Genomic DNA, 26,757 nt, shown 5'->3' with positions numbered 1-26,757 from the left:
AATACAATGGAATACAATGTAACAAAAAGAAATAAACTGCAATTGACCCTTGAACAACATGGGTCTGAACCGCATGGTTCCACTTTTTTTTTTTTGTACATAACATGGACAAATCTCAAAATATCTGGAGATATAGAAGGCAGACAAAAAGGAAGACATGATGCTACTTAGAAAATTCAAACTGATCTATGGTGAAAAAAGCATATTAGTGGTTGCCTAGAGGTGGAGAGAGAATAAGTGAGAAGGAAGCATTACCAAGGAAACTTTTAGACACATTGAATATATTCACCGTCTCAATTATGGTGACAGTTTCATGGATGTTTGTATAGCAAAACTTATCAAACTGTACAACTTAACTAGGTGAAGGTTATAAAGTCAATTATATGTTAATTCTTCACCTCCTTTAATTCTTACAGATACACCGCTAGCCCTAAAGACACAGAAATCATGTCTTTCCCTAAAAACTACAGTAGAAAATTCACCAAATATTTATTAGACACCCTCAAAAATTCTATTAATTCTTTCAACCTACATACTCAGAACCTAAGTGCAGAACAGTGCTGAGCTAGATGCTAAGAACAATACAAAGATGAATTAGATCTGATATTTTAAATGTCTTTTAAAAGATTTAAGTAAATGTTTACTGACAAAAGGAAGCAATGGCCTGTCTCATTTTCTGGCCCCTCTTTTTTTTTTTTTAATAAATATTTTATTGATTTTTATAGAGAAGAATAGAGAGGGATAGAGAGTTAGAAACATCGATGAGAGAAAAATCATCTATCAGCTGCCTCCTGCACACCCCCCACTGGGGATGTGCCCGCAACCAAAGTACATACCCTTGACCGAAATCAAACCTGGGACCTTTCAGTCTGCAGGCCGACGCTCTATTCACTGAGCCAAACCGGTTTCAGCCTTCTGGCCCCTCTTTTATAGACATGCACATACACACAAGCATAAACACATCTCTACAAAACTGATCTATATTTTAAATATACCAGGACGGTAGGAAACTTCAGCATTACTATGTGCATTAGGAACATGTGAGGTGAGAAATTTACCATTTATTTAGATTGTGAGCTATGTGGCATAGTATGTCTTTAACCATTATATAGCGTGTCATCCATGTACATCTGCTAGTACCTGTGCCCAGTTCCTTAAAAATCACATTAATAGCCGAAACTGGTTTGGCTCAATGGATAGAGTGTCGGCTTGGGGACTGAAAGGCCCCGGGTTTGATTCCGGTCAAGGGCATGTACCTTGGTTGCGGGCACATCCCCAGTAGGGGGTGTGCAAGAAGCAGCTGATCAATGACTCTCTCTCATCGATGTCTCTAACTCTCTATCTCTCTCCCTTCCTCTCTGTACAAAATCAATAAAATATATATTTTTAAAAATCACATTAATATTCCTATGAAAATAACAACATTTGGGATAGTTAAGATGAAAAGACTAGATAAAAATAAAACAGGATTTTTTTTTTAATCATTATTACCTCACGTTTAACATCATCTTTATCCAAGTAGGCTGTTTTACCATCACACCTACCTCCTGTGTAGACTATACAATGAAAATAATCTGCTTTAAAGAGAAAAGCCACAACAAATGTGAGACTTCCATGTATTATGAGGGATAGCAGGGAAAGGGAATAGTGTATGAATCTGAGCAAGGTCACAGGGGGGTCCAAATGTAGGAGGTAGGAGAGAGGAGGAGGAGACTTATTGCAGGGTGTAGACTCTCAATGGGGTAAGGATGCTACTCCCATGATAGTGGTGGGATGGCAGCAGCAATAGGAGATTGATTACATAGAGGTAACTAACCTAAAAAGTAAATATACTTAAGAGTATGGGAAGTCAGAGATCTCGCTTTTGGAGAAGGGAGTCACAAAAATAAATAAATAAATAAACAAACAAATAAATAAATAAATAATAAAATGAACCTGTGGCACTGAATTGAACTTAAAGCTATCTCTGTGAACTCCTAGTTTTGACATAGGTAGGTAGGTAAGAAGGTAGGTAGGTAGGTAGGTAGACAGACAGACGGATGATATACACAGATGAGTATATATGTGCATATATTTCCTAGCTCTCTCCACTGAGGGCCTGGGAGCAGTGACACCCCAGTTGCAATAAACTCACAAAAAGCCATATCTCAGTTTCTGAAATACTGTTCTTCACTACAAGAAATCAAAGCTCCTTAGAGGAATGACTAATTCTAATGTAAGGACAATAGAAATATATGGAACATGTTGTTTAAGAAAGCAGCAGTATCACAAATCAAGACTCTCCCACAAGGCAAGCAGGCCAGCCTCTTACTCTCTGGAAATAAAGGTCAATGCAGTGATATTAGCGGAGTGTTTAAACCATGCATTCATGACAGAAACAAAGGGGAGGGGGGCTGACCTTTCCCCAACTGACATTTCACAATGAGGTCAACAGCTGTCTCACAGTAAAAACAATTGGGACTGGGTTTTAATTAACTTAAAGTATTTCCATCAGTATTACAAATACACTATACAGAATAATTATACAATTAGACTGATTTCAGAGAAGACCTCTCATGCAAAATAGCTTTCCAGGTCACTTTATCATATTATTATTGTTTTTCATTGTCAAAAATAATTTTTTAATTATTTTGGATAGGAATATATCCTCAAGCATTACTGTTCACTTCTCTGGTGTTTGACTGTATGTATGATGACAATAATAACATTTTCTTAAAGATTGAGGAACATTACAAACATCAGCAAGATTATAGCATATAGCCTTCCTCCTAAAACTTTTTTTGTCTTTCCTCTTTCTAGAAGACTTTCACATAACATTTCTCAGGGTTTTTAATGTTCCTACCAGTAGCATCACTAAGATACAGCATTAAATCTACTACGGTATGTACTTGTAAAGTCAATCATCATAATTCATAAAATGGCAAACAAAATAATAGTAAACAGTTTCTGAATAAGGCCTATGAATTTTTCTAATTCATTTAATGTAGAATGTTGTAGGCATGAGATATTTTTGTAGCTTAGTAGGCTTATGTTAACATTTAATTATTATTTGGCTGGTATAAATTGATACTACCAAATAAATACAGCACTACTTTACAATTATACTACTTTGCTATGTGACCAATCACACTTGGACAGTGTATGGCAAAATTATATATAATAATGCTATATACTATAATATATTATGTATATTAATGATACTTGGCTCTACAGTAGTTTGCAGGGTGTTTCTTTATGGCTCAATTTTTTAAGTTATCCTGTAAACAAAGCACAGGAGAGTCCATTATAATAACATAGTAATTGTTAATTTAAAAACAAACAAACCTTGATAATGTTAGAATAAGATAACTAACAAAAATATAGAGGTGGAAGAAGAGAAAGAAGGTGGCAGATACCATAAATCTACTAAATTCCTCTTTTTTCAATGTCCAAAGCCAAGAATCACTATCTAAAGTTTATTTATCAAATAACAGAAACAAAGTATATTATTTCAAGATTGGGCAGGTTTGGGAAGGGTAGAACAGGAACTTTTACTTTTTACTTTAGAGTTGGTTTAAAAAAATAGTATGCAGGTTTCATTTAAAATTCTTTTAAAAGCACGGAAGAAGGGCTGAATAAAGAAAAAGAATGAAGTTATTTCCCCCATGAAGTTTCCCATGACCATACTGGGGCCTCTCTTCTCTGTGGTCCCAGAGCAGGAATCATGGGACCCAATCAGAGCATTTCTTACAAGGTACTAATGTATTTCTGTGCTTATTTGTCTAACTAACGCATAGATTAAAATCTCCTTGAAACCAGGCGAGGAGACTGTAGTTGGTTGGAGGGTCGTCCCAAACACCAAATGGTTGCATGTTTAATTCCCGATCAGGGCACATATCTAGGTTGCAGGTTCAATCCCTGGTTAGGGCAGATACAGGAGGCAACCAGTCAATGCTTTTCTCTCACATCAATGTTTCTGTACCCCAACCTCCACCCCACTTCCCTTCTCTCTAAAATCAATAAAAACATACCGTTGGGTGAGGATTTAAAATAAAATAAAATATCCTTGAAGGCTGGGGTCATATCCCACTTATTTGTATCCCCAGTATAATTTGGTAACTAGAAGAGGAATAAGCAGCTGTTGAACGGATGAGCAATATATGGTCACAGTGAGTAAAACTGACTAATAACAACTTTTCACTTGGAAAACAGCAACAAAAGAAGGAAAACAACCACATAAATGAACATCCATGTGCTATGGCTGTGTCATGGTAATCATACCTCACAAAAATATTCATTTTGAAAAGAACTTTTTATGAATTCTCAGGGAAAAATAAAAAGAAATTCAAGAAGCGAGCAAAGGGAGGGGGGGCCAACCCCTTGCCCTTTCCATTTGCTTTCTGTCAGAGCCCCTTTCCCCACCGCCTAGGAGAAGACTAAACTCCGTGTCAAACATGGGCCGCTTGCAGATGCCAGCACACACTCTGCCTGTGGAGGATATTTTTCAGAGTAGTGAATTTATTTATAGGTAAACAATGTTTCAAGACTATTCAAGTGGCTCCACCGAGTAATTCCACATGACAACTTTTTTCTACCATCAGAATCTACTTACACCAAAAATTAAACCGTAGTTTAAAAACAAGCACTGAGACATTACGGTTTCCAGGGCTACACGGGACAGCTTAATGTTGATGCATCACAACTGGAATGACTAACACACTTGGAGTAAGTATTTTTCTTTCTCTGAGCAATTATAAAACTTTCTGCTTCTATCTGTTCTATATAGAAACAGTTCTATAATAATAGTTTATTATATAAAGAATCACTAAGTTAGACATTTATTTTTTAGCCTTGAAAATGCAACATTAAGTTAGTTATTTCACCAGTTTTGCTGTTCAGCTTCGAAGTTTGAAGAAGTTTTAATCCTTTGATTCTTTGATCCTTTGATCAAAAAAAGAGTATATAAAAGATGTTCATTAAGCATCTAGTGAAGGACAGTAGAAGAAGCCTCAAGCTTCCAGACGGTGCCAAGAAAGTGTTGTACAACCTCTGGCAAGTTATTAAACCTTCCTAAGCCTCAATTTCTTCATTTGCTTATTATACCACACTGATAGGATAATAAAATGTGTACAACACGTAGCACAATATTTGCACATAACGGGCACTCAAAAAAAAGATTATTAAAGCTAAGTATTCAATATACAGAACACTTCTTAAGTGCAAAAAGGGTACAGGAAATGAAGCAAGATCCAAGAAGGCTTCCTAGAGCAGGAGAATGTAGACTACATCTGGAAGAATTTATTTAACATGTCAGGCAAGCATTCTCTACCTTTCTACATGCTAATACCTGGTGTAATCTTTGTTCATCTGACAAACTCCCATTTATTCTTCATTTATTTAAGACCTACCATGTGCTAGGTAGGGGATAGGCTCAGCATCAGAGGTTATAAGAAAGCAAAATAAACCAGACTATCAATTCCCACAAAGGTTACAATCCATTGGGAGACACAAAGTAATTACCAGGCAATTATATCACCATCTAAAGGTTGTTTTGTTTGTTTTTTAAATACATCTTTATTGTTGAAAGTTTTATAAGAGAAGATGGCAAGGTGCTTCCTTCCTCTCCTCCACCAATGCCCACCCCAGAATGAAGATATGACTGAGCATACTGAGGCCAACAGTTAGATTTATAAACTCCCAACTTCAACTCAGCTTTTTTCCTTATAGCTGACCTAACTGCACTCTGTTTTCATTCTGCCATTGCTTATTTTGTGCAGAGCTCCCCTTGGAACTGATAGGGAGGAATGCTAACTAACAGACCAGTGCAAGGCCCTACTAACAACAGGTCCTCAATAAAGATTTGTTGCTTACTAGCATTTTATTTTATATGATTGACCAGCATTCTTTTCTCAGATTAGCGGATTACTAAACCCTGTACCTAATTCATTTTAACATTCTCACCTGCAAAGTTCATCTATCACATAACATGCTCCATGATTCATATGGACCATGTGTAGTAAAATTCTCAATTGTAAGTATCTTTACACATTCTCACAATCATATAATCCTGTGTGATCATCAAAAATGTTAGAAAAACCATAAACCCAATCTAATAACATGAAAAACATCATACATCTCAATAGAGAGATATTCTACAAAACACCTGACCAATAATCCTCAAACTATCAAAGTCATCCACAACAAGAAAAGTTGTCGGGAGAATCTAAAGCAAAGAGGAACCTCAGGAGGCATGATGACTAAATGTAACATGGTATCCACATTAGGATTCTGGAAGAAGACATCGCAATAAAGTACATACTTTAGTTAATAAAAATATATCAATATTGGTTCACTGAGTATAACAAATGTACCACTGTGAGATAATAGGAAACATATATATTGGTGGTCTCTGCCCCTGGTTCCTGGCACAGAGCTCCCAAAACCTTTATAATTTCCTACATGATAAAAGCACTGGGAGCATCTTTTGTTCTATTATCTGGTCTCTGGCCCTAGTTCCTAACATAGAGTTCCTAAATCCCTTGGAATTTCCTGGGTGATAGCAGTGTCTTTTGTTCTAATGAGGTCACTCTTGGTGGGCTCCTGCATGACAGCTGGTCACCAGAGAGAACAAACCAGGATTTGAAGCTTGGAATTTTCAGCCCTAGTCCCCATTCTCCCAGCAGAGGAGAAGGACTGGAAATAGAGTTAATAATTAATCATGTCTCTATGATGAAGTCGCCATAAAAATCCCAATGATATGGGGTCTGGGGAGCTTCTGGGTTGTTGAATGTGATGTGGGGGTGCTGGGAGAGAGGCACGCCAGGAGGGGACATGCAAGCTTCACACCCCTTCCCACATAATTTGCTTTACACATCCATCCCACCTGGATATTCATCTGTATCCTTCATCAAATTCTTGTACAATAAACCAGTAAACAGTTTTCCTGAGTTTGGTGAGTGAGTAGCAAATTGATCAAACCCATGGAGGTGGTTATAGAAACCTCTGATCCATAGCCAGTTGGTCAGAAGCACAAGCGACAACCTGGACTTGAGATTGGTGTCTCAAGTGGGAAACAGTCTCATGGGACGGAGCCCTTAACCTGTGGCCTCTGACACTATCTCCAGGTAGAGAGTGTCAGAATTGAGTTAAATTATGGGACATCCAGCATTTCCCCACACCAAGAAATTCTTGGTGTGGGGAAAGTACCCACACATCTGGTGTCAGAAGTACTGTGCATATGGTTGTAGTGTGAGAGTAAAGAAACATAGGAAGAGGACTGAATGCCTCCTATTCAACCACACTACTAGTGAGAGATATTAAGAGTGTGGGTGTATGGGAACTCTCTGTACTATATTATAGTGTTTCTATAAAATATATTTTCAAAAATGAAAATAAAATAAGCTGATTTGTCATAACAACAGACTCAGGATGTTTATAACACCATTGTGAAAAATCAATTTCTAAGATACTCAATAGAAATTAGCCAACAAAACCTGAACAAATAGTTTTTATTTAAACAAAGAGTGTATTTTCAAAAAAATTCTGCCAGATTGTAATCAAGCCTAACAAAAACACAACCATACCTTGTAAGATCACAATCATGTATTTTTGCCAAAGTCCTTTCCCCTGGATTTAGTTGATATAATGTTTTTAAAATATTATATCTTAGTGGATACAGTATCCGTCTATGGACTGAAAGGTCCCAGGTTCAATTCCAGTCAAGGGCACATAACTGGGTTGAGGGCTCAATCCCCAGTAGGGGGTGTGCAGGAAGCAGATGATCAATGATTCTCTCATCATGACGTTTCTATCTCTCTCTCCCTCTCCCTTATTCTCTGAAATCAATAAACACACATATTTAATAAAAAATAACAATAAATAAAAAGAAATGCCTGGCCCATGTTATACTGAGGTGCACCACCAAAGCAGTTTTATTGGAAGGGGTATGGATGCTGTTAGGCAGTCTTAAGGAGAGAAAGGAATGTCAAAGGAAATTCTTCCACATGAGATGGAGAAATATATTAGAAAGGCCTTTCCCATCAGACAGGTTTGGACTCTGAATAACATACTAGCTCAACTTTTCCAGGTGAAGTTCGTTTATCAGTAAAACACAATTACAATAGTAGCATGGCTATTGTGAATATTACAAAAATATGGTATGCTAAGTTTTTAGCATTTAAATGCCTTTCAAATTTGAAATTCACAAATATTATTTTCCTTCTCTACAACCTGTGCTTGGGGTTCTTACTTATTTCTCAATACCAAAACAAATATATTTATAAATTATTACTAAATTCTCAATGAACATAAGACTCCTTGCTTGCTATATCTGTTAATCTGTCCTATTATAAATCTCCAAAGTAAGAATCTGGCATCTCATGTTAAAAAAAAGTACTTCCAGTTATAAAGAAACAACTGTAGGAATGAGGTTATTACAATATCCATTCCACTCAACTGATAAACATGATGAATTTCATATTATTTTTAAAGGTAAAATATACTTTTAGACAAAGGGTCATTTCAAGAGCTAGGTAATATATTGATGAGTATAATGTATTAATTCTCCTAAAGTCTCTATGATAAGTTGTCTTAATAAAACAGCATGTAAAACTCAAGTTATAAATGGGGTAGGTATTTAATGGTAACTGGTTATTTTTACTGGCATAGATATCAGGGTGAAATCACTAAATCTTGGAAAGTTGCCTTGGAACATGCCTGGCACCAATGGGAATGAAGACGTTACAAGGCAGCTATGAGGGGTGTGATGGTAAAGCCTTAATTTTCAGTGACATCTTTGGCAAAGCAGTCTTAGCACAGCAACCCTGTAAACTCAAGCCAGAACTGGGACAGAGATTATCTCTTTAGCAGAACACTACTCATACACTACCCTCAAAGGATTCTCTTTACCTCTTCACACTGACTTTATAAACTTCTTTCACCATCCCAACAACCTATGAAAATCAACTATTGCTCTAAGCCAGCAGTTCTGGACACTGTTTTAGGGAGGGCTCAATTTAATTCATCCATTATGTCCCCCTTCCTGTTTCCATTCAGCACACTAGAGAAGCAGACTTAGCAGCATGAACAGCCTACAAAAGGTCCAAATTAGAGACTATGAGATCTGTCAGTAAGTAACGTCTTCATTTAATAAACTGGTTAGCTCATTTAATAAACTGGAATTAATTTTCCAAACAATGCCTTTACATTACTTTCAGATATTTTACATTAAAAACATACTATAACTGTGGGGGAACATATCCAAGGTTAATATTAATTATCTTTAGAAAGATGATTCAAGATCTACCATTTTAAAATTTTATCCCCAAACCTACCTGCTCTTCAGTTATTATCCAACCAGATTGTATTTCACCCATTTATTTATTAATTTAATCTTTTGTTAAATAATTTAACAAATATTTACTGGGCCAGATTGGTGCTATATTCTAGAGACAAAATTGTAAACTAGAGATATAAATTCCCTAAGTTTATGTTCTCCATTCTCATTCTAAAAAACTCAAATACTTTATTTTAGCTCACACAAAGTATTATAATTTCATCATCAGAAAGCATTTTGTTCAAGAAGAGTTCATAATATAACAATATTTCTATAACATAAATACTAGAATGCCTTTCTAGAGTAACTGGAAAATATGCTGTAAATTACTGAAATAGTTAAAAGAATTATAAAGTAAAACTGCATGCACTGTTTCAACAATAAATTTTAAAATCTAGAGGAAAATAAAGGGTTTCTTATCAAAAAATAAACTGTCAAGAATAAACCATGGAGAAGTAGGAAAAATATGAACAGAGCAAATAGTACTAATGGTATTAGAGTAAGATTTATCATTACAAAGACACTCTGAACTAGAGAAGTTAATAGCTAAATTCTAACAAACCTTTAAATAATTGAAAACTTCCAAAATTATTTATGGTGTTTCAGATGATGATGATGATGATGATGATGATGCTAACAGCCAACGCATATAGTGCTAACTGTATTCAGGCATTGTACTAAGTACTTTGTATTAACCCATTTAATCCTCCAAACAACCCAATGAGTAGATAGTATTATTATAAATTAACAGAACAAGGTCATAGAAAAAGATAAAAAGCTTTACAATTTAATTTTAAGATCTTAGAAAAAATGGTTACCTACACTGCCCCCAAAAAGAAAAACAATTACTATAAATACTACTAGTATATACCAATCTCCCTTATAGTAATGAGCAAAAGAGTAACCTACTATTAATGCAATATCAGGAAACCTACATACCTTACTGAAACTATAAAATAAAAGAAGAAATATATAATGTCAGTATATGTGAAATAGCATCTCCAAAAATTCAGCATCCATTCCTAAAAAAAACATTAAATAAATAGGAAAAAAAATATTTTAAAGATTTTCTAAAATTAACAGAAAATATTATGAACAGCAAAATACTGAATGTTTTTTCAATTAAATAAGAACTGGACTAGAACGCTATTTTCAAAAGTAATGCCCATTACTTTTCAACATTCTAGGTTTTGTAAAGGTGTAAGACTAGAAAATCAAAATAAGCATTGCACTGAAGAACAGATAAGCCTCTGGTTTTTGGGAGGGCACAACATTCAGTCTATAATATCTGGTGGCTTTCCAGCAGGGTAGTGGTGGAGAACAGTTAAAGGAAGAAGAAAAGACAAAAAGTAGAAGGGAGGGGGAATGCACCCAAAATTACTCCACTATTTTGTTAAAATTCTATTTTTGTAAATATATGTGTACTAGATGCCCCGTGCACAAATTCGTGCACCAGTGGGGTCCCTCGGCCTACTCTGCGGGATCGGGCCAAAAGCGGCTCTCCAACATCCTTCAAGGGGATTGCAAGAGGGCACAGGCCAGGCCAAGGAACCCCACCAGTACACAATTGGCACTGGGGAGGGATATAGGAGGTTGGCCAGCCGGGGAAGGACCGTGGGAGGGATCCCGGGCATGTCTGGCCCATCTGGCTCAGTCCCAATCATCCGGACCCCAACAGCAAGCTAACCTACCAGTCAGAGCCTCCACCCCCTAGTGGTCAGTGCACATCATAGCAACTGGTCAACTAAACAACTGTCTGCCTCCTGGTGGTCAGTGCATGTCATGCAAGCGGTAGAGCAGCCTTAGCATATCATTAGCATATTACACTTTGATTGGTTGAACAGACGACCAGACACTTCGCATATTATTTTATTATATAAGATGTGTGTGTGTCTTTATGTGTGAATGTAGACAGTGAGAAGGAGCCAAATAAAAATAAAATGTGTGCTATTACACATAAACCAAATTTTAACCAAAACTTAAATACCAAAATGTTTAATTTTAAATTTTGATTGAAAACCTTTCTAGAACTTTCCACGCATGCCTGCTTTCTTACATAAGCTCTCGTCATCACAAACTTTATATTTTACTGATAATTTGACATCAATATGGTATAATAGAAAAAAGCACAGGCACTACCTGGCAGATCTTTATTCACACCTGCTTTTACACTTATTCATCTTAGGGTGCGAGGCAAGTCCTTTCACCTTTCGAAGGCTCGGTTTCCTCATCTTTCTGCAGTGACAGCATTAGTAAAAACTAACATGATGTGTTCTCAACAGTAACAATTCTCATTATTAACTTCAGTGAACTGCAACACGGAGAGGTGCTTGGGTAAAGGACTGACTGCTCCCACATAACCTCATATGGTGAAAGAACTGCCCATACTTTCTTACTTAGTCTCTCTTTACAACTAAAATATTTCTCCCTGGCCCTCTTTTTATGTGAAGTAGTGAAAGAGGGCTACTAGCAAGTCCAAACATAGCAACTACAAAATCAATAAAATAGCTACCGTATTTTTCGGACCATAAGACGCACCGGACCATGAGACGCACCAGTTTTTAGAGAAGGGAAATGAAGAAAAAAAGATTCTGAAACAGTGTCCTAAAATATTTTATGTGCATTAAAACCCAACATCACAGTCATAAACACATGTAATCAACCCTGTAAAGTAAACAGCAGCATTTAGAACCATTTTAGAGCCGGGCAAGCACACAGAGACCACACAGAGCCGGGCAAGTAAAAAAACTTTTTTTTTAAAGTATATGTGTAGGCTATATTTGGACCATAAGATGCAGGGACTTTTCCCCCCCACTTCTGGGGGAAAAAAGTGCGTCTTATGGTCTGAAAAATACGGTAATATTTTATAATCCAGAATCAAAGAGTTCATCACAAACAGCAAACTGTCAGCTTTCGCTTCTCCTTGCGTGCTGTCAGTGTGTCTACCTTAACAGTAATCCTCTTAGTTCCCTTCCTAATTTATTAAAAATGAGCACCCAGACACTGGCTTAAGAGCCTAGTCTCTACCATGCTTAGAAAAGAATAGAAATTTTAATACATAAATTTTGTGACATTTTGCTTTTGATAAGTACTTGGCTATATTCTGTATACTTGCAATTACTACTTAGGAAGAGATCAAAAGCTGGTGATCACATCCAAAATTTAAAGATTATGGACAGTTGTGCCCTTATAAATTTCACCCCATCTGTTTTCTAAATATCAACCTAAGAATAATTTATCTGAAGTAAGCATTTTCTTTTTAAATTTAAAATTTTAAAGCAGAAAGTATTTTCTATCAAAGTGGGCAATTTGCCTCCAGACAGCCAGATAAAAATCTTCCAGAAAAATCTATGTAAGGAATAAAATTAAAAGTCACAGAATTCTGAAATCTCTCCAGGTGTTATGTGAAGGACAGTGGCAGAAAGAAAAGAGGCAGTTGAAGGTACACAAAGCTGATTATATTTTCAACACATTTTAGATAACAGCCTAAAATTTTTTTTTACAACTCTCATTTCACCTGCAAATCAGTAACAGGCATCAAAACCTTGTCCTCTACACCATGAAGAACAGTTCAATTTGCAGATGATAAATGCTTAATATATATTACTAGAGGCCCGGTCCATGAGTTCCGTGCACAGGTGGGTTAGGCCCACCAGATTAGAGCTAATCGGGGGTGGGGCCAGCTGGAGGAGGGGCTATGAGTGGTTTGCTGGCCGGCCCTATCCCCAGTGGAGGGGTTGGTTAGGGGTAGGGCCAGCCAGGGGGAAGGGCACTGGCCACGCCCCCTGGTCAAACTCTTGGTTAAACTCCTGGTCAAGGGGATAATTTGCATATTAGCCTTTTATTACATAGGATATGAACTGTGATAGGACCAATACAAAGAGAAATAAGTCAGACAGAGAAAGACGATTATCACATGATCTTTTTTTCTTTTTTAAAGTATTCAGTGTTTGTTTGTTTTTTATATATTTTATTGAATTTTTATAGAGAGGAAGAGAGAGGGATAGAGAGTTAGAAACATCAATGGGAGAGAAACATTGATCAGCTGCCTCTTGCACACTCCCTACTGGGGACATGCCTGCAACCAAGGTACATGCCCTTGACCAGAATCAAACCTGGGACCTTTCAGTTCACAGGCCAACGCTCTATCCACTGAGCCAAACCGGTTTCGGCTCATATATGGAATCTAATTAACAAAATAAACTGATGGAAGCATGGAACAGAGTGCAGAATCTCAGAGGGAAGGTGGGGGAGGATGAGTGGGTAGGAGGTAATCAAACAAAGACCTTGTATCTATATATGCATAACCCATGGACACAGACAGTGGGGTGGTGAGGCAAGAGGGGTCTGGAGGGGGTCGATAGGGGAAATAAGGGAACATATGTAGTACTTTCAACAATAAAAAAAAATGTTAAATTAAAGATTAAAAAGGTCACTCTGGCAGAAATGTGGCAGATGAATTATACTGGAGCAGTATTCAAAATTACAAATTATCAGTAAGATGTACGTACTGATTAAGAACCTGGGCTTGAGAGTTAGACTTTCTAGGTTGAATACAGGTTAACACTAGTTGTGTGGCCTTGAATAAGCAACTTAACTATTATACTTTGTGCCTCAATTTCATCATCTGTAAATAGGAATAGGAATAGGAATAATTCTTGCCACAGAGGGTTGTAGCAAGAATTAAGAGAATAATTAATTAGAACAGTAATTCTTGGCACAAAGTACTCAATAAATAATTGCTATTAATTGTTTTGGGGGAAAAAAACTAATCATAGGGAGATTAATTAGGAGGTCAGAAAATTGTTCAGAAAAACAGAAGTGAGAACAAAGAGGGGTGTGTTCACTTGAGGTACCTGAATTAGTGATAATATATCACTAGCGATCCAGGGAAAAGGAAAGGAAAACTAAGCCAATGAGTGTAGTCTTTGCCATGTTAGAGTTGAGGTTCTCACACATCATGAAAGTATAAGTGTCCAATGATGATTTGGGGCGGGGGGGAAAGCAGATCAGAAAAAAAAGAAGGAAAAAAAGCTGAAACCGGTTTGGCTCAGTGGATAGAGCGTCGGTCTGCGGACTGAAAGATCCCAGGTTCGATTCTAGCCAAGGGCATGTACATTGGATGCGGGCACATTCTCAGTGCGGGGTGTGCAGGAGGCAGCTGGTCGATGTTTCTCTCTCATCGATATTTCTAGCTCTCTATCCCTCTCCCTTCCTCTGTAAAAATTCAATAAAATATATTTTTTAAAAAGAAAAAAAAAGAAAGAAAAGGTAGGAACTAGAGAAATAGATCTGAGAGGCAGTAAGGTGGATGAGTCTGTGGAAGCTGCGGTAAGGAAGAGAGACTCAGGAAGAAAGCAATGCAAAGGAGTCCTCGGACCCACAGGAACGAGGCCTCTAGGATCACAACAGGGTCCAGGGAATGCCAACAAAACCAAGGAACCGCTAAGAGAGAGAGAAGAAATATAACCGTATGAAATAATCCTGTCCTTTTATGAAGTTTTCAATGACATTAAGGAGAAAAAGACATACACATGCTAAACAATTTTTCATGACTGTTTGGAATTAGTAGCACAGGTGGTAGGCATTAGAAAGGCAAGAAGGGAAAATTGTGCTAAATATTGGAAAAGCCAGTGATGACATAATAAAGAACACTGGCATAAAGGAGAAAGATCATTCTAAGATGGAGATGTAAAGGGAAAAGTGAAAACTTTTATTTATTAAATGTCTACTATATGCCAGTAACTAGAATAGGATCTTTCCAGCATTTTACCTTATTTAATTCTCATAATATTCATCTGAGACAAATCCTATCCCTATTTTACAAGAATAGTTTGCGACATACCAAAGGAACTTGCCCAAAGTCTTGCATCCAGTTATGAGCATATGGCAGTTTTACAACTGGAATCTCAGTGGAGGGCCCATGATTTCCACACCGTACTTCCACTTACTAAACTGCCTAATGTAGGACGAATCAGAGAGGAAGGGGAAAAAAAATAAAAACTATAGTAGAAGAAAGCCAGAATTATGCTTACATATCTCATTTCAATAGGACTACCTTTTTTATTTTTTTTAATCATTTATTTATTTTTACATATTTTATTGATTTTTTTTGCCCCCCTCCCTCCCTCCCACACATCCCCTCCCTCCCCAGAGTTTTGTGTCCATTGGTTGTACTTCTATGCAAGTATACAAGTCCTTCGGTTGATCTATTATCTCCCCCAGATCCTCCTCCCCTCCCCGCTGTAATTTGACAATCTGCTTGTTGCTTTACTGTCTCTATATCTATCTTTTGGTTCATCAGTTTATAAGGACTACCTTTTTGAAGACATATGCAAGAAAGAAAAAAAATGAGTTTTTCAACATCAAAAATAATCTTTCAATCACAGAGAGCAGGTAGGATTACGATACCTTCTTGCTCTCAGTCTCTTCCCTCAGGCCTATTCCGCACTGTTACCATAGTTAGAATTCTAAACTGCACACCTGACCATGTCATTCCTCCTCTCTTTATCATCTTTCAATAACTCCCTAAAAGAGAAAAAAATATTAACAGAAACGAAAGGAAAAAGCTATTTAATACATCTAGAAAATCCTTAACCTAGAAGGCATAATAGGAAAAAAGTTAACTCCTAAAAATAAATGCCCTATTTTTAATTTTTAACCCTATTTTTCTCACCTCAGCATTGTAAAATAAACTTCAAATGCCAGTTAAAGAGCAACATCGACACCTTGTGGTGAAGATCAAATGGCTCTTAATTAAATGTCTGGTTACATGAAAACTAACCCTTAATCTAGGAATTTCCAAGGATTAAAGAAGCAAAAATTTAATTACCATCACATACACTAAAGGTAAATTTAGAAGAAGTTTCTATTATTTTTGACAACTAAAATTAGCCTAAATTCTTCACTACAGGTGAAAAAATCTGAGTAAAATCTCAGGTTATTGTTTCCCTAAAAAATGGTACATCACACCCATCTGAAGGAGTTTTAAGTCCTGGTCCTCGGTGGTTCCAAATCCTTGCCTTAGTCAAGGTTTCCTACTTTCCTGAGACAGTCACACATAACAACACAGTGAAAGTTATTAATTACAATATACTCTCAGAAAACAGAACCAGGAGACCTGAATTCTGACTCCAAAAGACACTGAGAATCTTGTGGATCTAAGAATAATATTAAAAAATTCTGACTTTGTGTTTTCACATAAAATTACAGATCAAGAAGTAACAATTTCACAAAACAAGAAAGCATCAGGAAAAGAAAAGATATATTTTTTAAATTATTCTCATCCAGGAACAATTTTGCCTGAGTTAAAGAAGACAAACTATGAACAAAACTTTTTGTTTTCCAAGCACTTTGGATTGAGCAGAGATGATGGTTACTTTTTTTCTGATGTCTTAAGAGAATTTTCAGAGAAAGCTGCATTTCACTGGGAAAGTGCTACCAGCTACAGGAGAAAAGATTTAACAAAATGGTAAAGACAGGGCCACTGTTAATAAAACAATTCAAACTGCTAACAAGCCTGAGGAACCTGAAAGATACCCTAGAAATGAAACCCCCAAGAGACATATCGTTGCAAGATCAGTGTTAACTAACTGAGCAACTACCAATGTTCACCTCATAGCCACCAGCCTACGAAGGTAAGTGACTTGGGAAAGGATCTACAAAACATGCTTGTCAGAAAACCTTCACACCAACCTCCAGCCTGGCTCTTACTTGCTGTGTGCCCTCAGGTAAATAAATCATTTAACACCTCTTGACTTCAGCTTCTACACTGATGTGTGAACATAAAAAGTTTCTAAGAGAATGAGATCATAAATGTGAAAATGCTTGTAAATGACACAAATGTTTACCTTCACTGCTTCCAACTTCTAAAGAATCACAGAGGTGAAGTGAATCAGGTAAATCAAGGATAACTAAAGTCAGGGTTAGGTTGAGGGAAGCATTCTCTATTGTGCTGCTTTCCAAGATGCTACTGTCACTCTGCTCAGTTCCCATTCTTCTGTATCATGAAGCTTCTGATGCTCCTTGAATAGTATTCTCTTAGTTTCTATGATGCTGCCTTCCCCAAATCCTCTCCTTCTCACTTACTTTGCCTTCCCTTCTCATCTAATCCAATGATTACTCTAATAAGCTCACAGAGTCTCATACTTGGAAAATATCTTTAAAATTATATCTATACTTTCATTTTACTTAAGAAAACAGGTCAAGAAACATTAGTGGCTTACTCACATTTCAAATTACTTCTGTACAACCTTCTTTCCATTACTTAAACTTAATGTAGTCTCAAACTGAATAGGTTCAAAAAGATGAGTTATATATTTTGACACCTCCTGCTTTCTCTACTATCTGATTACTAAATCCTGTTCATTCTGTTACACAGCCTAAGAATTCAAAGTGAAAGTACTTCTCAGATGAGAGTCAAAAGTCATCAAATGTGTGTGGTTACTTTAGTTGAAATCATTGTCTCTTAAGAGCAATTTATACAGTCCATGTGACCAAATTCTCTATCATCATGGATAATAAACTTCAAGATTTGCACAGGAAAGGCCCATTTCATAATGTTTATAAAGTAAATAATCATCCAATGGGACAAGAGTCCAATAATCCTTCTGGTCTCTTCCTCTCATAGATATATAAAGGATGTCTAATGGTCTGAAATTTATTATGTGTTATGTAAACATTAGAAAAATACTTCCAAAATCAAATTTCAATGAACCATCTGTCTGAGGAGGGTGAACACAGGTTGAGTGTCACTGTGAACTTTATTTTGAATTGCATTTATTTTGGTAACCTGCCTCTTAGGAAAATGTCCTAGATGATCTACCACACTGAAAATTAAAAACAAATTTTAAAATCTTTCAAAATTAAGCCCAGACATTATAAAAAAAACAAAAAAAAAAACAGAGCTCCAGCAGTTAAGCCTCCGAACATGAGATTCGTGCAAAGCTCCCTGCCAAACATGATTCTTTTAAAAGACAAACAGCGGGTCAAAACTCTAAGCCGTGGCTGGGGCTATACGAGGGCTTTTCTAGTAATGCTGTAGTTGTTAAAATTCTGATAAGTCTAAATTTTGTACTTCTGCTGGCTGCTCTTTCTAGTGCCAAAGACAAGAAATAGCTCATGCCCCTGTCTTAAGATCACTGGCCTCCAATCACTCTCTCCCACTGTCCAAAGAAAGGAAATGACTTCCCAAAGGTTTTATGAAGGAGATACACTTAAATCGCTGCAGCTACACAATTTATGAAGCTCTCACTAAAAAATGCCAAGCCTGAATAGCGGCTTCTAAACCTCCCATACATTGCCTCACCCCGAAATGTCACAGACTCAAAATGAGGAAGATTCTTTAGAAAATGCAGGAGGACTCTACGAAGTTTCTTACCGCAGCAAAGAGAAGACATCGTAAGAATTGCGAACACAGTTCTGATCCACCTGAAGAAGAATATTCTTCTGAGCATTTGAATAACCCTAAAAGATATTAATTAACAAGTTAATCACAGTGAAACAATATGTGCACAGTTAATCATGTTTGTCTTTTTAACATTATAATTCAAATTGTTAAGAGATTCAAAATTACAACTTCTTTATAACTAAAGTTTAACATTGTAAGCAAGTGAGCTCAAAATAAATTTCCTCTAATATTTTTCCACAGAAATAATGTTTCACATTTTGCAGTGAATTTCGCAGAGAAGCCCCAGAAGTCTTTTTTATATATGTGACTGAAGAATATTAACAATAATATTTCAAGTATACCTTCTCATTGCATGTAATGTTTTTATGGGGAAAAAGGCATTCCAAAGTTCCAATTACGAATACCAGAAGCCAACATTTTCATATTGTAGATACATAGTAAAATAAATGAGAATGAATTAAAATGTTATATGAGAAAATAGATAACACCAAAAAAGGTAGTAATGAAGGGAATAAGGAACAAAAATGATATAAGAAAACAAATAGAAAAATGGCAGAACTTCCATATCTGTAATTACATTAAGTGCAAGTGGATTAAAAGGCAGAGATTGGCAGAAAAAAATATTTTTTAGCAACCCACTATAAGCTATCTACAAGGGATGCACTTTAGAACCACAAACACCAATAGGTTGAAAATTAAAGAATGGAGCCTGGCCGGTATGGCTCTGAGTGTAATTTATAGCTGCAAACATCTATGTCTAAAAAAAAATTAGAGCTCAAATCAATAACCTAATCTTCTATCTTAAGGAACTAACAAAAGAATAAACTAAAACCAAAACATGCAAGAAGGAAATAATAAAAATTAGAGCAGAGATCTATGAAATAGAAAATACAAAAAACAACAAACAAAAAAATCAACAAACCAAACGTTAGTTCTTTGAAAAGATCAACAGAACTGATAAACCTTAAGCTAGACTGAGCAAGAAAAAAAGAGAGAAGACTTAAATCACTAAAATCAGAGTGAAAATGAGAACATTATGACCAACCTTACAGAAATAAAAGGTATTATAAAAGAACACTATGAACAATTGCATGCCAACAAATCAGATAACCTAGATTAGGGGTGTCGAACTCAATCAGAGAAGGGGCCAAAATCTAAAATCCAGCCTAAATCGCGGGCCGAATGGTTTACTGAACAGTCATAAACTGTCATTGTGATGGAAACGCAGCGGAGTGCAGTGATGACAGCGCGGTGCGGGCCACATTGCAAGGCCTGGCGGGACGGATTTGGCCCGCGGGCCTTGTGTTTGACACATGTGACCTAGATAAATGGAAATAACTTGAAACCCAAAAATATCTCAAGAAAAAACAGAAAATCTGAAAATACCTATAAATCACCTAAAAGTTAAGCTAAGCTACTCCATAGTATTGCTGCCTTGGTATCCATTTTACTTGAGCAAGCAGCCCGCAAGGACCTTAAACTGACACTAGCCCCTCAGGGAAGCACACACCCTGGATGGCAGCTCACAGAGTCAGAAGCAAAAGTAAGTTCCTGATCTGACTTGTGATCAAGCAGTCTCCTCTGCTACCAGCACCTGTATGCCTTATGCCCCCACTAGATAAAAACCCCATGGAGGTGAGGGCATGAGTGCAGGGGTGGGGGGGGAGAATGAGGAAATAAGGTCACATGTAATACTTTAATCAATAAAGAAAAAAAATTTAATTTTATATTAAAAAAAAACAAAAACAAAAAAAACTATGGAGACCACCAAAACTGCTCTTTTGGTTTAAATTGACTAACTCAGCACGAGCCCAGAAAGCCCAGAGCACTCCACCATGGACCCTAATAAAGGCAGGAACCAAGGTGCTGCCTCTGTCTCCTGCCTTGACTTCCTTCCCTATGTGGCTCTTTGAAGCATGTCCCATAAGTAATAGTACAGGTGAGTAATAAACCTCTCTAGAACTTGTGAGAAATAAAGTTCTCTATTTCAGTTTCTCTTATGATCAGTAATTAAATCATGGCTCACCACCTGGCCCCCTGTGCTCCACTTAACAAATGTTAATTTAATAAAGTCAGAATACAAGTAAAAAGGTTAAATCAGAATCATAAAAATCCCAGGAAAGAAAAGCTCAGAACCACATGAATTGACTGGTGAATTCTATCAATCATTTTTTAAAAATAATAACACTAATCCTTCTCAAAGTCTGCCCAAATATGGAAGAAGAAATACTTCTTAACTCGTTTTATGAGACAAGAATTACTCTGATAACAAAGTCAATTAAAAATATCACAAGAAAATTATAAACCAATATCCCTTATGTATATAAATGTAAGAATCTTCAACAAAATATTAGCAAAATTAATCCAGTAGAATATTAAAATTAAAAAAAAAAAAGGTGTATGCCATTTGGTCTAGCAATTCAAGACTCAAAGAGATATTTTTTACAACCATGTTCAATAATGCATTATTCACAACAGTCAAGGGGTAGAAGTAACCCCAGGTCCATCAAAAGATGAATCCATAAACAAAATGTGTATATACTCATACAATAGAATATTATTTAGCTATATATATAGGAAGAAAATTCTAACGTGTGCTATAATATGGCCTATATTATCTACCTAATAAAAGAGCAGCATGCTAATTGACCGTACCTTCACAACACCCACCAGCCAATCAGGAGTATGCAAATTAACCCAACAAAGATGGTGGATTAATTTGCATACACAGGCTGTGAGCAGCCAGAAGCCTCTAAGCAGCCTAGGAATGCAGAAAGGCGGCTCTGGGATGAAGCAGAAAGGCAGAGGGAAAAGGCAGCTCTGCCAGAGCAAAAGTGGTGCCAGCACGAAAAAAGGCCCATTCTGGCATGAATCTTCATGCATCGGGCTTCTAGTCCTATATATAATAATAAAAGCCTAATATGCAAATAAACCGAATGGTGGAACAACTAAACCATTCACTATGATGTGAGCTGATCACCAGGGGGTGAGCACAGAACAAGGCAGGCATTGGCCACAGCGGGATGGTGGAGCTGGTGAGCAGAAGTGCCAGACCAAGGTGGGGTGCCAGTCTCTATCTTTGGGGCATGCCTTTGGTGGTTACTGAAAATTCTTTGCTCCTGTGCACTGTGGACTTGCCCAGTGCTCACACCTGCTGCCAGCACTGGCTCCGCTCACACCCACTGCCGCTGCCTGGCACTGGTCTTGATCTTTCGGCAGAGGTGTGAGCAGTGGCTGCTGCCCACATTGCCCCTGAGGGCTTCTCCTCCCCCTGCTCCGGCACCAAAGCCACCACTCACACTCACTGACGGTGCCAGGCCTTCTCGCACCCACTGCTGGTGCTGGCCCCAATTGCTCCACACCATCAATGGGTGCGAGCAGGGCCAGTGCCATCAGTGCATGAGAATGGCAGTGGTGGGAGTGGGGCTGCTGGCAGACAGGGAACCAGGGCCTCAGTGGGAGAGTCTGGGTAGGGGTGCGGAGGATGGGTGGAGACCCGCCCGTGCCCACTGTAGCCTCTCGGACCACAATTCCTTTCAACGTGCACGAATTTGTGCACTGGGCCCCTAGTGTTACATAAAAAAAAAACCAGTGACAAAAGAACAGATACTGTATGATTCCGCTTACATAAGATGCCTAATGTAGTCAAATTCATAGAAACAGTAGGTTGAGTGCTAGGACACTTGGAGAAGGGGAAGATGGGGACTTAGTGCTTAATGAATAGAGAGTTTCAGTTTTACAAGATGACGAGTTCTGGAGATGGATAATGCCAATGGTTGCACAATAATGTGAACTTAGTACCACTAAACTTTACACTTAAAATGGTTAGGGTGATAAATATTACATTCTGTATATTTTGCCACAATTAAAAATAATTTCTTAAAAGGATTATATGCCAGGAACAAGTGGGTTTTATTCAAGGTATGTAAAGATGGTTCAATAAATGAAAATCAATCAATGTAATATATACCAATTGGAGGACTCATGCTTACCAATTTCAAAACTTACTACAAAGTAACAGTAATCACAAGTGTAGTATTGGCATAAGGATAGATATATAGATAATGGAATAGAACTGAGAGCCCATAAGTTAACTCATATACCTTTATTCAATTGATTTTCAACAATTCAGTTCAATGGGGAAAAAACAGTGTTTACAACAAATGATGCTGAAACAACTGAGTAGCCACATGCAAAAGATGAAGTTGGGTCCATCCTTAATACCATGTACAAAAATTACCCCCAAAATTTATCAAAGAAATGATTAATGACATTCCATTTATTTTCTCTTATTTTATGCAAAAAGCTGCCAAACATTTTTTCCTATTAAAAAATCATCCACACTACTAACACACAACTAAAAGAAATACGTTATAGCAGGGAAAGAGCAAAGGAAAGGTTTTAACCCATTCTGCCTGTCGTGGTCATAAAGAAAAACATTTAACTCCAGCAGGGCTAAGGAGATGAGATTACTGCTACTAAAAACAATCATTAAAAAAGGAAAGCAACAGACACAAGGAAAGTATTTGTGAGCATTTACAGTATGCCAGGCAGTGTTGTTTTCCATGTTAATTTTAATAAATGTTAATATGCTCAAGGTTAACATATTTAATAGTCACACAACCCTGTGAAATGGATACTATTATTATCCCCACTTTAAAGGTGAGGAAACTGAGCCACAGAGAGGATTAAGTAGAAGAGCCATGCAGTCTGGCTCCATAGCCCATGTTCTTAATGACCGCGCTACACTTGATCTCTAAGACCTTTTCCAGTTCTAAAATTCGGGGTCCATGTACATTTAAGGCAACTTAAGGGCATTATTAAACCCTTCTGCTTCAGCCACCACTTAGCAATTATCATTCTTGAAATACGCTAAGAGCCTTGTTCTGAATGACATCTAACTTCACCAGATGTGCAATCCCGACAGACCTCTGATGAAGGGGTATAATGGAAAGAAATGGCTCGTTTGTATCTGGTTATCTGTGTGAGATACTGCTAAGTGCCAAAGAGCCCAGAGATTTACATGTCACTCAAAATTCTTCTGAAGCCAGGCCTACCCATTTGTTTTCTATGAACGTCTGGGTGAGTATCTATTAAACTGTTCAAGGAAGCAGATATTTTCACATATCCCATAAGCAGGAGCAATTCTAGGCAGATGATCAGGTGTGTTTCTAGATCAGCAGTCAACAAACTTTCCCAGTCAATGGCCAGATAGTAAATATGTTAGGCTTTGCCAAACACATATCATCTCTCACATATTCTTCGTTTTCTCCTTCAAATTCATTACAAATGTAAAAACCATTCTTAGCCTGCTGGACACACAAAAACATGTGGACTATAGTTTGCTTACCCCTGTATTAGATCACTGAATGAGTCACCTTTTAAATGTGTTACTGTACATTTTAGCTGCTACAGCAGTCCTAAGACTGTCCTTAATTTTATTAAAACTATAAAAATTGTACTGAAGTAATCCAGGTGACAGGATAAGTGATTATAAAGCAAAAAGTATTATACATACACTTATTCATTTCAGTGTTTACTAAACACTGAATACATAGAAAGTGTCAGGTAATTGCTACCATCCTTATAAAAGTTTAAAACCCAGTTAAGGCCGAGACGGGTTTGGCTCAATGGATAGAGCGTCAGCTTGGGGACTGAAGGGTGCCGGGTTCGATTCCGGTCAAGGGCATGTACCTTGGTTGCGGGCATATCCCCAGTAGGGGGTGTGCAAGAGGCAGCTGATCGATGACTCTCTCTCATCGATGTTTCTAATTCTCTATCTCTCTCCCTTCCTCTCTGTACAAAAAATCAATAAAATATATTAAAAAAAAAAAAAAAAAAAACAGTTAAGTTTGCAAGTGAAGGGGAAAATATAAAGGTACCAAAAGAAAGGTTAAAAAGAAAAGCTACAGGAGTTCTGATGTGGTAAAGATTCCATCAAGTAGAAGCAAGAACATCAAAGATCACAACCAGCAGCAGTATTTGGGATAGATTAAGAAGTACTAAAAAGCTGATTGGCAGTGAAGGAAAGTCCCATATAGACTGAACACATTTGGCCAAAGCATGACAATGGGAAATACAAGCTATATTCGAGCATTAAACGGTGGTCCAATTTGTTCAACTTCATGGTATGAAAATGACTGGGAATCCTGAAGAGGGAAACAGTGGGAAATATGGCTGAATGATTAAGTTGGAAGGACTGAGGTGACAGAAAGCCGTGTGTGTCATGCTAAAAAGCCAAGACAACTCTGGTCAATAGGGCTCATGAAAGGTTTCCAACAGTGTCAGCTAATAATCAGACCTACAGTTAAGGAAGGTTACTCTGGTAATGAACTGGAGGAGTCAGAATGTCCAAAAACCACTAAGGAAGCTTTCTAAAAATCCACTTTCTAGAGGTAATGAGAACTCAAACCATGAAAAAAAAGAGAGAGAGAGGAAGTAAAGATAAAAGCAGAGACAGAACCAAATCAACACTGGCTGAATTTAAGTTAATGGAGAGACGGAAATTGGGTCAAAGGTTTGTACACTTCTACCATACGAAAAGTTGCTCTATACAACCAAAATGCGAGTGTGCTTTAGGAAGATTGATTAGGCAGCGGTGAATAAGACAGAGTGGATACATAGAGACCAGAGTCCACAGGCCCGCCAGGAAACTAATGCAGTAATCAGCCCCCTAGGGATGCTGGGCTGAGCATGGATTATGGCAATGGAGATGGAAAAGTAGCCATGGACATAAGTTATTTCAAAGAAGGACTCAAAAGAGTGGATAAAACAAATCAATCAAACCTAACTACAAGATTTGAGGCCTGAATAAATGAGAAAATAGTTATGAAGATGTGGAAAATTGGAAGGGAAAGCAAATCTGAAGAGAAAAATAAAGAATGCCATTTAAACTACAATAACTTACGAATGACAAGTATCTACGCAGAAAGAGTCAAAACTACTTTAAAAAAGAGAACTTGAATTTTGAGTAACAAGCTACATAATTGATGATGAGCAAGCAGTACATCCCAATAGAATTTTTAATGATCTACTGCTACAGAAGCTTCATCCACTCGTTCATCAAATAGCTATTAAATTATGTATTACTCTGTGCTCGGCACAGTACCAAGCACTAGGGACAAATTAGCGATGAAGAGAGACACTGTCCCTCCCCTTACACAGTTTACATTCTAATAAGAAAAAGAAATGCGCAAATGGGCAATCAGAATATAACAGAAAAAGGGTCAGTCATGAGGAAAATGAAATGCAAGGTGCTATGGGGAATAAGAGGAGAGAACAAACTGGATTTAGGGGGTATTTACAGAAAAACATTCTATAGAAATGGGATCTCAGCTAAAACTGAGACGGGTAAATTTTAGCATAAGAAAGTGATATGATGGAGTACTTAGAAATCAGGAACCAGATCACAGCAAGACCTGATAAGCCATTCATATAACTCCTTGTTCTCATTTGAGAGAGTGGATGGAGAGCAGTACCATTCACTGAAGTAAGGAACACACTGACGGAGGGTTATTTTGAAAGGGGGAGGGGAGCTGAGCTGTTTGGGACCTATGGAGTGTTGTGACTCTGAAACATCCAAGCAATTTGACACAAGTCTGATACATAGATTTGGGATACATAGATACACAAGACAGGAGATGTAGATTTGGGAGGAGTCTGAATCATCCAGATGCAGTATGTTAACATGAAGTCAAAAGGCCCAAGTGGAAGCCTGAGGACAGTAATTTAAGGGCTCCACCGAAAGCTTTCCCTAGCAGGCCTGTCTGTCAGTGTTCTGTTATTCTTAAAACTGTAAGTAAACTTTGAAAATAGTCCTTCCACTTACTTAAGTAGAATAAGAAATTATAATTGGGGGCGGGGGGGAACAATGGCTCATTCTACTATTTGAACACATTTTCAGATGCAATGCATGTACTTAAAAAAATATATATATTTAATATTTATTTATACAACTCCTAAAATAGCTACCTGATGAATCAACAGACAGCCTGTGTTCCTATGTGTATATGTTTATTTGGACACTAATATACTT

General features: G+C 37.3%; 1 protein-coding gene across 5 annotated transcripts in view; it reads right to left on the bottom strand.

Annotated features, from left to right (window-relative positions):
- UVRAG (UV radiation resistance associated) overlaps nucleotides 1-26,757 on the bottom strand; it is a 261,973-nt gene that overhangs the window by 182,152 nt on the left and 53,064 nt on the right. For all 5 annotated transcript variants that reach the window (XM_036426266.2, XM_036426267.2, XM_045577909.1 and 2 more), the window contains one exon: nucleotides 18,693-18,778. In XM_036426266.2, the coding sequence (XP_036282159.1) occupies nucleotides 18,693-18,778 (86 nt within the window). The remainder of the gene's footprint in view (nucleotides 1-18,692; nucleotides 18,779-26,757) is intronic.

Source organism: Pipistrellus kuhlii, unplaced genomic scaffold (assembly GCF_014108245.1).
Source record: "Pipistrellus kuhlii isolate mPipKuh1 unplaced genomic scaffold, mPipKuh1.p scaffold_m20_p_9, whole genome shotgun sequence".
NCBI classification, from domain to species: domain Eukaryota; kingdom Metazoa; phylum Chordata; class Mammalia; order Chiroptera; family Vespertilionidae; genus Pipistrellus; species Pipistrellus kuhlii.
The sequence above is the reverse complement of the archived record's forward strand: the minus strand, read 5'-3'. Positions and strand labels throughout refer to the sequence as shown.